The sequence below is a fragment of the Hypomesus nipponensis genome, chromosome 25 (assembly GCF_054491055.1).
Source record: "Hypomesus nipponensis isolate SF chromosome 25, ASM5449105v1, whole genome shotgun sequence".
NCBI lineage: Eukaryota > Metazoa > Chordata > Actinopteri > Osmeriformes > Osmeridae > Hypomesus > Hypomesus nipponensis.
The window spans coordinates 11076236-11094239 of record NC_140385.1 but is presented as its reverse complement, the minus strand read 5'-3'; the positions used below and the strand labels follow the sequence as shown (position 1 = coordinate 11094239).

At 49.0% G+C, this 18004-nt stretch overlaps 1 protein-coding gene across 1 annotated transcript; it reads left to right on the top strand.

Moving 5' to 3' along the window:
* The first annotated feature begins 1362 nt into the window (after positions 1–1362).
* On the top strand, positions 1363–17667 carry polr2a (RNA polymerase II subunit A). The gene is made up of 29 exons (XM_084691414.1): positions 1363–1687; positions 2415–2547; positions 2691–2827; positions 3005–3178; positions 3331–3612; positions 3750–3911; positions 4022–4242; positions 4353–4485; positions 4579–4703; positions 5012–5222; positions 5441–5650; positions 5755–5923; positions 6079–6173; positions 6357–6560; positions 6800–7022; positions 7524–7707; positions 7953–8124; positions 8254–8359; positions 9019–9224; positions 9454–9717; positions 10067–10274; positions 10413–10513; positions 10625–10729; positions 10908–11090; positions 11408–11611; positions 12156–12342; positions 12862–12975; positions 13100–13249; positions 13563–17667. The coding sequence occupies exons 1-29, from the start codon at positions 1601–1603 to the stop codon at positions 14717–14719; spliced, it is 5907 nt and encodes a 1968-aa protein (XP_084547540.1). The 5' UTR covers positions 1363–1600; the 3' UTR covers positions 14720–17667.
* Positions 17668–18004: the final 337 nt, after the last annotated feature.

The following is an 18004-nucleotide window of genomic DNA, read 5'->3' as shown; positions in this document are numbered from 1 at the left end:
CTGACGGTTCGCTACCTGTATATATTCATAATTACTTACAAAAACTCTTACATTTGGTGTGTCATCATTGAATAGCTGATACGTTATTGGCCAAGTTGCCCAAGCTAACCTAACTAGATAGTAGTGCTAATTCCCAGACATTGCTATTGAATAACCTTAGCTACTGTTACTAGCTAGCTTAGTTAGCTAATGTTGGAGCTAGCTCTAGCTAAAGTATTTACGTTTGTTTAGTTGTATTTTAGTGGTCATCAATTCTCGAAATACATCTAATTACTTTGATTAAAAACCGTTATATTAATAACATCTTTTACCAAGCCATCTTTCGCTATCGTCACTTATTTTAGCCTAGCTAACCACAGTACCGCCAAAGCCAGCCATTCAGACAACACACTTTTGTTAAACGTGGCCTCCGAAAATTACCTTTCTAAACATAGTAAAAAAAAAAAGATTATATGCCAAGTATTACCGCTCAATAAATGTGCATGCATTTGCCTAATAATTTGGCCAAAGTAGTCGCAATTAAGAGTAATTTACACCGGAAGGCTTTTCCCGGTCTTGCCAAGTTCACGCGCGGAAATTAGTCACATCACTTGGGTCTAGGTCACAGGCAAATCCGAGGACTGAGGTAAAGTCCCGTAGAAAATGCAAATGTTGCGAAAATAAAATAAATATTTCGACATATTCTAAAAAAGCGTCGAAATACGAATCATATGATCTGGTTTTAAATAAAAATTACAAGATCACACTTATCATATATCTATGGTTTCATCAAGGGTTTAGGTAGGCCTCATGCGCGAGCTTCTTTTCCAAGAGTCGTAGCTGATCCAGAGCGAGACGAACGAGACAACACAGATTTTTTTTATTTTTGCTTTGAGGGTAAAAATTACGAATCGGAAACGTTCGGAAAATATCGGAATTGAGGCGGGTTTAACGAAAGTTATTCAGGCGCTATAGTATCTTTGTAGGGATTGGTCCGTTTGTCATGACTAATACATATTAATACGAATTTGGACAAACCAAATTCAAGCTTATTGAATATGCAATACACTAAAACTAAAATGAGATTGCAGCTCCTCCTTTAACCTTATTTTACCAATGAGAAGAAGTTATAGCGCTTGAATGCCCTCCTCTTATTATGATTGGTTTATGGAAAGAAACGTAAGGTTTTATTGGCCATGCGTATTATGAATTGCATTATTCATGTTGTCCTCTCGTCTAGCCAATTAGCGATTAAGTACGCTGATCCATAACCCGCCTACCGACTGTTCAGCCCCTGCTTCCTTGAGTGTGTCAACCTGTAGCAAAGCATACAGTCTATAAAAGCACGAGTTGGAGCCTGTCGAGCTCAGATGCGCTTAGAGCGCACTGGAGTGTAGAACAGGAAAAGGGAGGGGGACAGCTAGTTCAGATAGTGGTTAGGACCAAAACGTAAATAAATAGGATCCTAGCACAGTTAACAACGTGGGTCCTTGGGATATCGCCATCGGAAACATTCCGGTCACCGTTGGCGGCCTGGTCTGAGTCCTGGTGGCATTTTAAAGCTGTTCCTTCTCACAAAAGCGGCGTGCCGAGGGAGGACGCGTCTCTTTGAGTAGACAGGATGCACGGACCGCCCTCCGGCGACAGCGCATGCCCATTGCGCCTCATCAAGAGAGTGCAATTCGGCATCATCAGCCCAGATGAGCTTGTAGGTTTTGCTTTGGGAATGGGGGGTCATTTACTTTCTGATCATTTATCTTATCATTATGACTACACCTAGAATTGATCTTTGATGACAAAGAAATGGTTATGTTTACAAAGCAAGTACTTTGCAGCTAGCCTAGCTAGCTATATCAAGCTAGAGCTAGCTAGCTAGCTAACTCGCTAGCAAGGTAGAGCATGTTGCAGGAAGTTTGACAAACTTTCAGCACATCGTTTTCCAACTGAGCCAAGCCATAACATGAATGAAACTCCCTATTATTTTGGAAGCACTACATGTATGCTGAAAAAAACAAACACATTTGGCAACATTTAGTTAACTTTGTCATTGGGTTTCCCTAAAGTTGCATTCACTACCAATAGCTTTTCACTCCTAATGTTTTGTGATACTTCATAATAAAAAGGTAACACAAATAAAGTCTAGGCTATGCATGTGTTCTTTACAATATGTGGTGTTACCTGTTGCAACTTAATTTACCATTGGCTGCAATGTGCATTATTTGCGCAATCAAACCTGCCCAGTTAAGTCGTTTTGCTTTATGGTTCACAGTAAAGTATTGTCCTCTTTATTATAGGTCCTCATACATTTGTCTTAAATTCCTTATTTTATTTATTTTTGTAATAGGAAATGTGTTAGTGCAATGATGCACTGTACGTTTAATGATGTCATTGCTAATGGTGAATTAAAATGATTTCATTCCAATGTTTTGTCCTAGAAACGGATGTCCGTTACGGAAGGGGGGATTAAGTACCCCGAAACCACAGAAGGAGGGCGTCCCAAACTTGGTGGCCTTATGGACCCAAGACAAGGGGTCATTGAACGATCTGGAAGGTGTCAGACATGTGCAGGTAAAAAAAAGCCGTATTTTGGTTTATAATGTAGGCCTATCTTACTTTACTGATATTTGTAAAGCGTTGTATTTGACTTATTCATAGTCAAACGGGTATTGACCTTATATTTTTGACAACAAATTTCTCTTTTTGCCACACAGGTAACATGACAGAATGTCCGGGTCACTTTGGCCACATAGAACTGGCCAAGCCTGTGTTCCATGTGGGCTTCATGACAAAGATCATGAAGGTTCTACGATGTGTCTGCTTCTTCTGCTCCAAACTCCTCGTCGATTCGGTCAGTACACAGCAAACCATCTTTACACGGCCTTCACAACCAACTCATACAAAATCATCCACAACAACTGTCCCGTTGTGAGAAAATATTTGTCAAAAAATTGCTGTGTACGACAATATTCAAGCGGACACTGGCCTGTGGTAACCAACAGTTTCTGTTGAATACTTCATTTTCCAGAATAACCCCAAGATAAAGGACATCCTATCCAAGTCAAAGGGGCAGCCTCGGAAGAGGCTGACCCATGTCTACGACCTGTGTAAAGGCAAAAATATCTGTGAAGGCGGGGAGGAAATGGACAACAAGTTTGGAGTAGAGCAGCAGGAGACCGAGGAGGACATCTCTAAGGAAAAGGTAAAGTGAAGGGAGAGACTTGGTGCAACGCGTGCTTCTTTAAGTAGTTCCTTACCCCAGTGGACAAATTCTGAATGGAGCTTGTAGCTTAATCGTCAATTTTTTTTGGTGTCTGGCTCTAACTTCCTTGTTTTTCTTCTTCTGCCTTGCAGGGCCACGGTGGCTGTGGTCGCTACCAGCCCCGCATCCGCCGCTCCGGCCTGGAGCTGTACGCCGAGTGGAAGCACGTCAACGAGGACTCCCAAGAGAAGAAGATCCTGCTGAACCCCGAGCGCGTCCACGAGATCTTCAAGCGCATCTCCGACGAGGAGGACGTCATCCTGGGCATGGACCCCAAGTTCGCCCGGCCCGAGTGGATGATCGTCACCGTCCTCCCCGTGCCCCCTCTGGCTGTCCGGCCCGCTGTGGTCATGCAGGGGTCCGCTCGCAACCAGGTGAGGCGTCGTTTTGCCGAAAGGAAACCCCGAGAAAGACGTGTATTAGGGGTCGTTTTTTTGGAATGACATTTTGTAAGGTCATATCGCTAGCTTGACGGGGTGACGAGCTGTCCTCTTATTTTTCGTTCTCCCAGGACGACCTGACGCACAAACTCGCGGACATCGTCAAGATAAACAACCAGCTGCGCAGGAACGAGCAGAGCGGTGCGGCGGCCCACGTCATCGCCGAGGACGTCAAGCTGCTCCAGTTCCACGTGGCCACCATGATTGACAACGAGCTACCGGGCCTGCCGAGGGTACGAAGGCTCCCCCAGCACACACACGCCGCGTCAGCGGGGAATTCCGCTTTTCCCCCCCCCCCCCTCCCTGCGTTAGATAAACGAACACCTCTCGGGTCTCTCCTCAGGCAATGCAAAAGTCTGGCCGGCCGCTCAAGTCCCTCAAGCAGCGGCTGAAGGGGAAGGAGGGCCGGGTCCGAGGGAACCTGATGGGGAAGCGTGTGGACTTCTCCGCCCGGACGGTCATCACCCCCGACCCTAACCTGCAGATCGACCAAGTGGGTGTGCCGCGGTCCATCGCCGCCAACATGACCTTTCCGGAAATCGTGACGCCCTTCAACATCGACAGGTGAAGCAGAGCGTTCGATCTCGTGTCGGATGTTGCTGTTGGCTTTATTGGCCATTTGGCTGTCTTCTCGGACGCCAGTGTCAATGTTGTTTTTGGTTCCCTGTTTTCAGGTTGCAAGAGCTTGTGCGAAGAGGCAACAGCCAGTATCCAGGAGCCAAATATATCATCCGTGACAACGGGGATCGAATCGACCTTCGGTTCCACCCCAAACCAAGTGACCTTCACCTCCAGATTGGCTACAAGGTCAGATGAGGGAATATGACTAAAATTAGTGCTTTGAGCCGTTTTGTGAGAGCTAAACTTCAATTGATCCAAACTGTTGTCTGCTCCTCTCAGGTGGAAAGACACATGTGCGATGGAGACATCATCATCTTCAACAGACAGCCCACGCTACATAAAATGTCCATGATGGGGCACAGGGTTCGAATCCTGCCCTGGTCCACTTTCCGACTCAACCTCAGGTACTAGGTTCAGACATGTTGTGACTTGTTCCTTAGTCTTAATGTGACATGCATGACATACCACATACTTGTATAGAATTTTTTTTCTTTTTTTTATCAAGTGTTTAGTATTTATAAAAAAGAAACTGCTTGTATGTGTATAATTAGTTGTTCTTGGACTTTCTTTCTTGAACATTTGGACTTAGAATAACATGATATACCTTGCATAGAAAAGAACAAAGAATGTCAGAACGATAAAGCTTGCAAACATCTAAAAATAAACACAACGCGAGACGCAACAACATTGACATTCTCCCCTCCCCCCAAAGTGTGACCACCCCATACAACGCTGACTTTGACGGGGACGAGATGAACCTCCACCTCCCCCAGTCCCTGGAGACCCGGGCGGAGATCCAGGAGCTGGCCATGGTGCCTCGTATGATTGTCACGCCCCAGTCCAACAGGCCCGTCATGGGCATCGTGCAGGACACCCTCACGGCCGTTCGCAAGTTCACCAAGAGAGACGTCTTCTTAGAGAGGGTGAGGGACTCGCGCACCGTGGAACGATGAGCGATTGCGCCGTGACTCGGGTCAAACAAATCATCGCAAGCTGCACGCGAGCAAACGTTATCGCTCGAATCTCTTTCGAAATCAGATGTTCGAGATGGGTGCTTTGTAACCGTGCGAGAAGACACCCTTTGTGGAAAAGTTTCAAACCTTCTTGCATCCCTTAACTCGCTCTTCCCGGCCCTCCCCAGGGTGAGGTCATGAACCTGCTGATGTTCCTGTCCACGTGGGACGGCAAGGTGCCCCAGCCCGCCATCCTGAAGCCCCGGCCCTTTTGGACGGGCAAGCAGATCTTCAGCCTCATCATCCCCGGCCACATCAACGTCATCCGCACTCACAGCACCCACCCGGACGAGGAGGACAGCGGGCCCTACAAGCACATCTCCCCCGGCGACACCAAGGTCGGCGACGAAACCCCCCCAAGCCCGTACCTGAATCTCCCTGCACCATCTAGAAGATTCCACAAATTCAGGTCGTCTGACGCGTTGCGTGTGTGTGTCTTCAGGTGATTGTGGAGAACGGAGAGCTGATCATGGGGATCCTGTGTAAGAAGTCTCTGGGGACCTCGGCCGGCTCCCTGGTCCACATCTCCTACCTGGAGATGGGCCACGACGTCACCCGGCTCTTCTACTCCAACATCCAGACGGTGGTCAACAACTGGCTGCTCATTGAGGGTGAGCAGCGTTTCCAGGGTCGACCCGCGAGGACGTGGTTATGCTGAAAAAGTCGCAAAGCGTTTGGTGGTGGTGGTTGTGGGGGGGAAATGGGTCTCATAAGGGTACAACTTTGGTTTCAAAGTTTTAATATCGACCTTTCTCTTTCTGTGCAGGTCACTCCATTGGTATTGGTGACTCCATTGCTGATGCAAAGACATACCTTGACATCCAGAACACCATCAAGAAAGCCAAACAGGATGTGATAGAGGTGTGAGCATTTCTCTTCCCAAAAGTCTTAACACCACCAAAGTGCAATTTAAAAACAAGTTTACTCACAAGCTAAACACTTCTATGGCAAATACACGCTCAGAAAATTTCCCATGAGCACAACATTTTCGAAGAAAAAGCTTCTTTTTTTTTTTTTGAGCCTTGGTTTTGCGTTCTCCTTCAGGTGATCGAGAAGGCCCACAACAACGAGCTGGAGCCCACCCCCGGTAACACACTGAGACAGACCTTCGAGAACCAGGTCAACCGAATCCTGAACGACGCTCGTGACAAAACGGGTTCCTCCGCCCAGAAGTCCCTGTCGGAGTACAACAACTTTAAGTCCATGGTGGTGGCCGGCTCCAAAGGCTCGAAGATTAACATCTCCCAGGTGTGTTCCCCAGGAGACCCGGGTCATGCAGACTCGTGTCACAAAACTCTGGTCCCGTCAGGGACTCTGTTCAGTCTGTGAGAACATGGGAATGGACGGCTTTTAAGTGTTTAATTAAAAACTTTATTTTAAATACAATTTGAAAAAAATGAAATAATTTGAAGTATCGAGTCACTGTCAGGTGAGTCCTCCTGTTGAGAATTTGAGGTAAATTGTATTTTATTTTTCACCCCCCCCAGGTTATCGCCGTGGTGGGGCAGCAGAACGTTGAGGGTAAGCGAATCCCCTTCGGCTTCAAGCACCGCACGCTGCCCCACTTCATCAAGGATGACTACGGCCCTGAGAGCAGGGGCTTCGTGGAGAACTCCTACCTTGCCGGCCTCACGCCCACAGAGTTCTTCTTCCACGCCATGGGAGGCAGGGAGGGGCTTATCGACACGGCCGTGAAGACGGCCGAGACTGGTGAGTCACCAGGGAGAAGGCGTTAAAAAGGCGTCGAAGCCCGGTTCACGTTTGTCAGAAGTTTCCGGAAGTGAAGATGACCAGGCAATTCTTGCAGGGGGTGTTGGACAAGAAGAGTTTAGTGTTAAGAGTTAGAATTAGAATACCAAAAGTACATCCTCTGACAGTGGTTCTCAACCCTGGTCCTCAGGGACCCCTTGTCCTGCACGTTTTAGATGTTTCCCTGCTCCAACACACCAGATCCAAATGAATGGTCGTTAACAGGATTCTGCATAACTAGATAACGACCCATTCATTTGAATCAGGTGTGTTGGAGCAGGGAAACATCTAAAACGTGCAAGACAGGGGGGTACTTGAGAACCCGGGTTGAGAACCACTGCTCTGAGTTGGGGTCATTTATGTTTATCTACACACTTCTCCATTGCCAAGTTGTTTTTGACTTCAAGCAAGATAGACAGGATCATTTGTTAACAACCCGATAACCGTGCATTTTCCATCCAGGTTACATCCAGCGTCGTCTGATCAAGTCTATGGAGTCTGTGATGGTGAAGTACGACGCCACGGTGAGGAACTCCATCAACCAGGTGGTGCAGCTGCGCTACGGGGAGGACGGCCTGGCTGGGGAGTCTGTGGAGTTCCAGAACATGGCCACGCTGAAGCCCTCCAACAAGGCTTTTGAGAAGAAGTGAGTCGCTCCGGAGTTAAACATGTCGAGACTTCCGGAAGTCTACTTGTCCCCATGAACTATCCCAAGAGCTGCTAACTGTCAGGAGTGTGGGTGGGGATGGGAACAGCCAGCGTCACTCCTCAAGCCAGCATGGCCGACACAGTTATCGGTTGTCGCGTAGCTCTCAGCCCTTCAGACAGTTAACCCCTAACCCCTAAATGTAAATGTAACCCCCCTCCCCCCCCCCCTCTTAATCCGTCCAGGTTTAAGTTTGACTGCTCCAACGAGCGTGCCCTGAGGCGCACCCTGCAGGAGGACGTGGTGAAGGACGTGATGACCAACGCTCTGGTGCAGAGCACCCTGGAGAAGGAGTTTGAGAAGATGAAGGAGGACAGGGAGATCCTCCGAGCCATCTTCCCCACCGGGGACAGCAAGGTGAGGGAGGGAGGGAGGGTCACATCAATGTATACTGTACACAACCACAACCCAACACAATTACAACTACCACTCGAGAGCTATTGTTGGTAAGTTTTAACGGTTGCAATCTCACCTCCTCACCTCCAGGTGGTGCTGCCTTGCAACTTGGCCAGGATGATTTGGAACGCCCAGAAAATCTTCCGGATCAACCCTCGTACGGCAACCGACCTCAACCCCTTGCGAGTTGTCGAGGGTAAGCATGAACCGCAAAAAAACACTAGGTTGTCAGTGAATGCTAGCATTCTGAGGAGCGGTGAGTTGAAAGAGTAGACTCGCAGTAGAAAGTGCAGCCATATTGAATTTTGGGGGGATTGTGAGTGGTTCATTGTCTCTGAGGCATTATTCTACATCCCACTACCCTTTCTCCACTGGCATACCGCTTTTCACCATGACTCGGCCAAACGACAGCTCGCAGGATTATAGCTAGTAAAGTGCCAGCTACTGCTTACAGCTATATAAAGCCTGCAAGGCCTATCAATGGTGGCTATATAAAGAGCACAGACTACTTAGAGTAATTGAGATCGCTTACAGGATCTCCAGCATTGTGCCTCTTTTCAGGGAAGTCAAACTGGGACATGGATTCTTATACTGACAAAGCCTGGGTTGCTATTATAACTCTTGGGAGTTGGATAGTTGGCACATTGAAATAAAGGCAATGCCACAAGGCATTGTAAAATTGCAAGGAGGCTGATTCTTGTGTGTCCCAATTGAACATAACGGAATTCTACAAAACTCCCGAGTCGAAGGAAAGGTCCTGGAAACGTAAAAGCACCGTAAGCAATCAGACGTCTGAGCGGTCTCAATACGACTCAGCCCCCACGGTCTCCGTCTCTCCGTCTCTCCCCCCTCCAGGCGTGCAGGACCTGAGCAAGAAGCTGGTGATCGTGAACGGGGAAGACCCGCTGAGCCGGCAGGCCCAGCAGAACGCCACGCTGCTCTTCAACATCCACCTGCGCTCCACGCTCAGCTCGCGCCGCATGACCGAGGAGTTCCGCCTGACCACCGAGGCCTTCGACTGGCTGCTGGGGGAGATCGAGTCCAAGTTCAACCAGTCCATCGTAAGCGGGACACACACACACAACCTCCGCAACCACCTAAGACTGAGATACGATCAACAATTAAATAGGATGTAATCATTCGATACGATGTAACCTCCCACCCTTTCAGAGAACATAAGCTAGATAATGAGTCCGATAATGATAATGATAATGACATGATCAGTCACTGTAGCTATTACACCCCCATTACCCATCACTCCACTCACCGCCTCTCTCTCTCCCCCCTCAGGCTCACCCAGGCGAGATGGTGGGGGCCCTGGCCGCCCAGTCGCTGGGCGAGCCCGCCACCCAGATGACCCTGAACACCTTCCATTACGCCGGCGTGTCGGCCAAGAACGTCACCCTGGGCGTGCCCCGTCTCAAGGAGCTGATCAACATCTCCAAGAGGCCCAAGACGCCCTCGCTCACCGTCTTCCTGCTGGGCCAGGCGGCCCGCGACGCCGAGAGGGCCAAGGACATCCTCTGTCGGCTGGAGCACACCACCCTGAGAAAGGTAGGCGCCCCGACCGGAGAAGCTTCGGAACGCTCAGCGGGGAAAATTGTGTCTGGGACCGAAACCGTCAAACCTAGACGCTAAGGCCAACACTAAGGTTTCCCGACATGGGGAAACCTAGTACTAGGCTAAGAACATTTTCAATGGAGATTTTCATAGAATTTCTCTTACTTTGGGACTAGGCTTAATCCATGTCTGGGAAACGGGGCCTAAACGTCTGTTTGGAAGGCAGGAATAATGACCATATGGATACTGGATTACGTCAAGGATCAGGTCGTTGGGTTGATAGGAAATGTACTTGGAATGCCTTCATTTGAACCAATCCTTCCCCATCCCCCCCCCCCCCCAGGTGACTGCCAACACGGCCATCTACTACGACCCCAACCCCCAGAGCACAGTGGTGACGGAGGACCAGGAGTGGGTCAACGTCTACTACGAGATGCCCGACTTTGACGTGACCCGCATCTCCCCCTGGCTGCTCCGCATCGAGCTGGACCGCAAGCACATGACCGACCGCAAGCTCACCATGGAGCAGATCGCCGAGAAGATCAACGCCGGTGGGTGGTCCTAGGGAGCAACGGAGTCCGGCTCGCGCGCGCCAGACTCCGGATACACTTTCCCACTCAAGTGAGAACACGACCACACTCGCTCTTGAACACACCCCTGCTCACTGCTCCCGGGCTTGTTTACTCCAGGTTTCGGCGATGACTTGAACTGCATCTTCAACGACGACAACGCCGAGAAGCTGGTGCTGAGAATCCGGATCATGAACAGCGACGAAAACAAGTTCCAAGAGGTGAGAGGTCACGCAGGAGCCCCGTCCTTGAGATGCCACCATCGTGTTTCGGAACGAGAATTCATCCGAGAGACCGACCACCTTTTTTGTCGTGGCTTTTTCTCTGTGTAGGACGAGGAGGTGGTGGACAAGATGGACGACGACGTGTTCCTCAGATGCATCGAGTCCAACATGTTGACAGACATGACGCTGCAGGGCATCGAGCAGATCAGCAAGGTGATTGGGAGATGGCCAACACACACAGTCCAACAGCCATACAGAACCTATCCCCTACAATCCCCTCACCTTCAGTATCACCAACCGTCAAATCAGCAATATTTAAGCACAACACGTGCCTAACGCCTATCTGGTCTTCCTCTGTGGTCTAACCCCCCCCCCTCCTCCCCTGCTCCAGGTGTACATGCACTTGCCCCAGACGGACAACAAGAAGAAGATCATCATCACGGAGGACGGAGAGTTCAAGGCCCTGCAGGAGTGGATCCTGGAGACGGACGGCGTGGGCCTCATGAGGGTCCTCAGCGAGAAGGACGTGGACCCCGTCAGGACCACCTCCAACGACATCGTGGAGATCTTCACGGTGCGTGCCCGCCCCCCTCCCCCGCCCGCCTCCCCAGTCTCGCTCAGAGTTCAAATGTGGACCCGTGATCGACGCTCGGTACACACGATGACTCGCATTTCATAGACGAGCGCTCCGATTTAAATATGGGAGGATTGAGACGAAATGTGAGAATTGAAAGGGGAATGTAGGAAAGGAGCTCTTTCAAAAGACTTCCAAAGCTGAAACACAAACAACGTGCACTTCACATACCAATACGTCATTGTCGAAAAAGGGAGGAAGGAAAAAGCGCATTGAGGTTGTATATGACTCCGTCTGGTTCCCGCCGTCGTCCCTAGGTGCTGGGGATTGAGGCGGTGCGCAAGGCGCTGGAGAGGGAGCTGTACCACGTCATCTCCTTCGACGGCTCCTACGTCAACTACCGCCACCTGGCCCTGCTGTGTGACACCATGACCAGCAGGGGGCACCTGATGGCCATCACCCGCCACGGCATCAACAGGCAGGACACGGGCCCGCTCATGAAGTGCTCCTTCGAGGAGACGGTGAGAGCCTGATGCATTGTGGGTGTCCTCTCTGCGGGGATGATGATGAGGGGTTGGGGTGGGGGGGGGGGGTGCGGGGTATAGTTTAGGTCAGCGTACCGGCCTAGACGTTTGCGCATCACGTCTAGCCTCCAAATTCGCTGCGTGATTGTAACATTTGGCCGACATTTGAGCTGTTGTCACCTTCCACCTGCCATTTAGGTCGAGCGCACCAACCTAAACCTAAGGGTTAGCCACATTCTCCACCAACCCCCCTACATCATTAAATCAAGCTGTATTAGTACAGCCCTTTTACAAGCTATGTCACACATGCCCATAGAACTACAACTTAAACCAACCTACAATTTCAAAGAAGACAAGCTCATCACACTTTAGCCGATGTCCCCCAATTTTCACCACATTGTTCCACTCTCCACCCACCCCCTCCTAACGTCCGCCTGTCTGTCTGTCTGTCCCTGCTGTCTGTCTGTCCCTGCTGTCTGTCTGTCCCTCCTGTCTGTCTGTCTGTCTGTCTGTGTCTGTCTGTCGCCCTCCCTCCCCCCAGGTGGACGTGCTGATGGAGGCGTCGTCCCACGGGGAGAGCGACCCCATGAAGGGCGTGTCTGAGAACATCATGCTGGGCCAGCTGGCCCCGGCCGGGACGGGCTGCTTCGACCTGCTGCTGGACGCTGAGAAGTGCAAGTACGGCATGGAGATCCCCACCAACATCCCCGGGATCAGCGTGGCCGGACGTGAGTGGGCCCTCTCCCTCCACACCTCCACCTCCAGCGTCGCGGCTGGTGCTATTAGATCAACCGCAAATCTCCCAATCATGTCTCTAGCCTCCATATAGTGTATTATTTATTTATACATGTCAGTATATATACACACACACACACACAAAAACTCTGGAGAAGGCCACTACACCTTTCTCTTTCCTTTCCAAAAACTTTGAGAAGAGGAAACAAAACTGAGCAATTAGAAGGGTTCAATTTAGGCCACTGTAAGTAGAACCCTTCTGCTCCTCACTCAACTTTCCTTATCTAATTATTTGTAAAAGAAAGAAAGAAAAGGTGCAGTGGTCTGTGATTTCTTTTTCCAGAGCTGTATATAATTATAATTGATTTATAACATATATTTGTGTGTATTATTATTGTTATTTTGTATTACTATTAATGTTATTATTATTAAAATATACATATGTTATTGTATTTTGTTTAATTAACTTTTCTCAACCGTGTATTAAAGTGTCTCTGTTTGCTTGTCTCCAGCCACTGGAATGTTCTTTGGCTCTGCGCCAAGCCCCATGAGTAGTATGTCCCCTGCCATGACCCCCTGGAACACAGGTGCCACCCCGGCCTACGGCGCCTGGTCCCCCAGCGTGGGTGAGTACACAGCGTGGCTGGAGATATCAGAGGGGGGGGGGGGGGGTGCCCAGGATTATATCCCCCCTGTCTCCTAGCCTGACTCGTTCACTGACTCCTGTGACCTTTGCTCTTTGACCTCCAGGTAGCGGCATGACCCCCGGGGCGGCAGGCTTCTCTCCCAGCGCTGCGTCCGATGCCAGTGGATTCTCTCCTGGCTACTCTCCAGCCTGGTCCCCCACTCCTGGGTCTCCTGGCTCCCCCGGCCCAGCCAGCCCCTACATCCCCTCCCCAGGTCTGTGTCTGCACCTGGCTCTGAGCATCACCACAACAAAGCTCCGGCCCACCTTGTCTGACTGTAGTTTCTATGTTGACTTGCAATTTCTGTATGAAAATGTTGTCATTTTGTTTGTTGTCATAGTTTTACGTCATGTCATAGACTAAGTACCACGTCACATCACCGCACTTGACAGTTAAGAGGTTGTTTTATGATGTGGCTAGTTAATACAGACTGTTCCTTGATTGATTCTTTAAGTATAATTCTTTATGAAGTAGGAAACTCCCATAAGAGTCCTTCTGATCATTCATTTAAATGTTTTGCTTTGCAGGAGCAATGTCTCCAAACTACTCCCCCACCTCCCCCGCTTACGAGCCCCGCTCTCCAGGGGGCTACACCCCTCAGAGCCCCGGCTACTCCCCCACCTCCCCCTCCTACTCCCCCACCTCCCCCTCCTACTCCCCCACCAGCCCAAACTACAGCCCCACCTCGCCCTCCTATTCCCCCACTTCTCCATCTTACTCCCCCACATCCCCCTCTTACTCCCCCACCTCCCCCTCCTACTCTCCCACATCCCCATCTTACTCCCCCACCTCCCCTTCGTACTCCCCCACCTCCCCCTCTTACTCCCCCACCTCGCCCAGCTACAGCCCCACCTCCCCCAGCTATAGCCCAACATCGCCCAGCTACAGTCCCACCTCTCCCTCTTATTCCCCCACCTCCCCCTCCTACTCCCCCACATCCCCATCTTACTCTCCGACATCTCCCTCCTACTCCCCCACCTCCCCCTCGTACTCCCCCACCTCCCCCAGCTACAGCCCATCCTCCCCCAACTACACCCCGACATCCCCCAGCTACTCCCCCACCTCGCCCTCCTACTCCCCCACCTCGCCCTCCTACTCCCCCACCTCCCCCAACTACACCCCCACCAGCCCCAACTACTCGCCCACCTCCCCATCTTACTCCCCCACCTCTCCATCCTACTCTCCCTCCAGCCCTCGCTTCACCCCCCAGTCTCCCACCTACACCCCCAGCTCGCCTTCCTACAGCCCCAGCTCCCCCTCCTACTCCCCCACCTCCCCCAAGTACACCCCCACCTCCCCCTCCTACAGCCCCAGCTCTCCAGAGTACACCCCCACCTCGCCCAAGTACTCCCCCACCTCCCCCAAATATTCTCCCACCTCACCCAAATACTCTCCCACCTCCCCCACCTACTCCCCAACAACCCCCAAATACAGCCCCACCTCACCCACCTACTCCCCCACCTCGCCCACCTACACCCCCACCAGTCCCAAGTACTCCCCCACCTCTCCCACCTACTCTCCGACCTCGCCTAAGTACTCCCCCACCTCCCCCACCTACTCACCTACCAGCCCCAAAGGCTCCACCTACAGCCCCACGTCCCCCGGCTACAGCCCCACCTCGCCCACCTACAGCCTCACCAGTCCGGCCATCAGCCCCGATGACAGCGACGAGGAGAACAACTGAGAGAGCCTGGAGGAGAGGAGGCAGCTGAGGGGATCCCCGCTGCCCCAAACATGCATCCCACACCTGGGGTGAACTACCGAAGGATAAGCACCTCTTCTCTACTGGAGGAGGTGGTGCTTGGAGATTTCGACTTTCGACGCAAAACTAAGGGGTTCCATTTGTGAAACGCTCTCTCCCCCCCCCCCCTTTGGACTGCTGTACCCCTAGCCTCTTACTCATCTTAGGGGGAAGGGGGCTCCAGTGATCTTTACTACTATTGTATTTGATAGACTTGAACTGTTTAGCCAGGTGAAAAAAGGCTGCCTTTTCTGAAATAGACCTTTTTTTGTTTTCCAGTTTTAAATTTTCACACAGGGTGTTTGAAAAGTATAAGAGTGGAGTGGAAAGGAGATGGGGGGTGGAAAGTTGCAATGGAACACTGACAAGATGGCCTCCTACCGGTATATATTTCACTGCATTTAGCTCTTTCTCACTAACTCAACTTCAGTGTTGGATGTATAGAGTTGTATTGGAGAGCTCAAGCATTGCCAAAAGCCTTTTGAAAAGCTACCAGTGGATTGTATTTATCTCCTTAATTAAAGCATTTAAGCTTCCCAAAAAAAGTAATCAGGAGTTAGTTGAGACAGTCTTTATTGCATATTTTACTAAAAACCTATCTTTAGTCGTTTTTTTCTTTTCTTCTATTCCCCCTCCCCATTGTTTTTCTTAAATGTATAGTTGCTGACAGTTATGGTTGGTGGTGGAGGAACGTTGAGCTTTTGATATATCAGATGGTTTGGCCAGAGATGAAACATTAACCAGAAGGATAGCTTGTTTTACAAATGAAGTTACTCTTATGCAATTCCAAACTGCTTTGGATGCTTATAGAAAGGGTGGCCTGATTGAACTGAGCACAGCTGTGCATTCAAAAATCCTCTCGATGTCGTCATTGATGTGGAAACAGGAGCGAGAGAGAACAGTCTGCAGGGGGGGGGGGAAGGGCGCATGAAATTCTTCTGTAGCGAAGCCCACATTTTTGTCTTCATTCACAAATGTCCTCTACTTACAAAATACCCTTTAACCCCTTCCTCTTCCTACCTAAACCCCAAAGACAAGCCTGAAAGATGTCAAAAAACACCCACCAGCATCCCTAACCTCCTTCAACATTTGGAGAACTTGTACAAGATTGCAAAAAAAAAAAAAATCATTTTTGGGGGGGGTGTGGGATTAGAATCCTTTCCCCCTAAACACTAGGAAGGTTGATTTATATATTTAAAAAAAACTAAATACTCATTTAATATCAGGATGATGATACTATTATTTGGATTCAAGGGGCGTAGGTGAACGAGGGATACTAGTTAAGCTTTGCTGCTTCTGTCATCGTTTGCATGAGCAGTACCTGTTAATACGTTTTAATCAAGTTTTAGGTTGGTACATTGACTTTGAATCCCTCCCATTGTTCAATAATATTTGTTCTGATTCTGATTATCTCGTTATTTGGACTTGCTATTCAATTTATTTAACAGAAGAAAAGAGAAACGTATTATTCTGTGTGGATAAGAATAGAGGAAAACCTGTTATTTTGTTGTTTTTGCTATTTCTTTTGCTCTTTTTTTGCTTCCGGTGACGACTTTGTAAAATCTCTTTGCTATGGCTTATGTTCAGGTACTGTGGATAGAAGCGTTTGGAGAGGGAAAGGAGAACGTTTCCCACTCTTGCCTTGGAGTTCATAACCATCTTATTTCCTTATAGCCTTTCCACTCGACCATGTCAGGTCAACCAAACCAAATGTCTGCCCAGGTTCCTCAGCCATTGTTCTAAATGTTGCATGCAGTCGTTTGCGAGGCTTCATACTGTAAATACGTTACTGCTGAAGTGGTTCCCCTGTGTAGGCAGAAAGGCAAAGTTCAGGTAGAAGTTGCGCTCTTGAACACTGGGGGGCGATACAGGCCTCATCTGGGGTAGGTGACGGAGACTTGTTCAAAGGAAACTGATTCAATTGAAGGATTTTTAGGCAGACACCATCAAAACTTAACTTTTGACTTCTATACATATATACGTCCTACCCACTACATTAGTGCAATTGTGAATCCTTTTACATCTTTTTTGAAAACGTATCAAGCATAGACTTAATTTCATTTCTGCGAGCTTTAACATGCAAGTTTGGTAAAGGGAAGCTAGTGTTTGACTCTTCAGCTTGATTGACAATGGAGCACAGATACTTTCCCTTTTCTTGGTTCCACCCAAGCAATAGGACAGGAAATACTACATCTTTTCCTAACTTTTGATTGGAATTGCTGAGTCTCCTCCCTCTCTCCCCTCTTCATCCACACGTGTCCCTGATCGTTTCTGAAATCAGTGTTTGTCCTTTTTCTACCAGTGTATGTACCTGTGATTTGGGGAGTCTCGGGGTGGGCTTGGGGAGGGAGTACCGTATAGGGCCTGGGAGTCCTCGGACAGTTGAATTTCTGTCCGTGTGGAATTTCTCGAACTGCACTGTCTGGTTCATGGTCGGAAACATTTCGACTTTATTTCTGTTTCCTGTTTGAATTCCCATCGACCAAATGTTTCCTGTGGCTCTTGAATTGATTGGACTGTCTGCAATGGGGGGGAAACATAGGCTTAGCCAGTGTTGGATGTAAATGTGTAGTGACCATTTTCATCGAGCACATTCGTATCCCATAGCTGTTGTCCACTTAATTCCAGAAACTTCCAGGGGACTCCCAGTTGTGTGCATGTGGGTGAAAGTGTGTGTGAATGTTTTGACAGGTGAACGCATGTGTCAAAGATAAGACAGGGTTTTCATGGGTTGGAGAGCAACCGGGACAGAATGTCTGGGGAAAGAAGGTTTAAATTAAAAAAAAAAGAAATTGCCACTGTATAAAAATCAATTCAATATTTCATTCTCTGTATCTTTTTTGTTTTGTTTTTTTGACTTTGAAAAAAAAAGAATAAAACATTTTACTACACACTTGTCTTGTTTTTTTTAATAAAATAAATGAATTGTATTCAGTATAAGCAGAAGGGAAATTACTTACACAAGTGATTGAATAAGAAATTTGAGCTGCAACTTGATCATGATTTCAATATGGTCTTGTTGCTATAGTGATTATCTTTGTCTAGCAACAGCCTTAGCATTGGTGGTTCATCCAGATGACTGCTACAATATGGCCTTAGAGACAGGCCCATGTTAAGTAAGCAAGCTCTGTTTATCTCAAACTGTCTGTTGAAGGAGCAGCACTGACCCATCTTGTCATATCAGACACAGTCAAGACCACAGTCCACTTCCTAGACCCTTAACATCAT

Excerpts from the sequence above, each read along its gene's own strand:
- polr2a (XM_084691414.1), top strand. The coding sequence starts at position 1,601 with ATGCACGGACCGCCCTCCGGCGACAGCGCATGCCCATTGCGCCTCATC. Across the intron at positions 4,486-4,578 it reads ACCTCCAGATTGGCTACAAG|GTGGAAAGACACATGTGCGA; the intron begins GTCAGATGAGGG and ends TGCTCCTCTCAG. Across the intron at positions 9,718-10,066 it reads AGCACACCACCCTGAGAAAG|GTGACTGCCAACACGGCCAT; the intron begins GTAGGCGCCCCG and ends CCCCCCCCCCAG.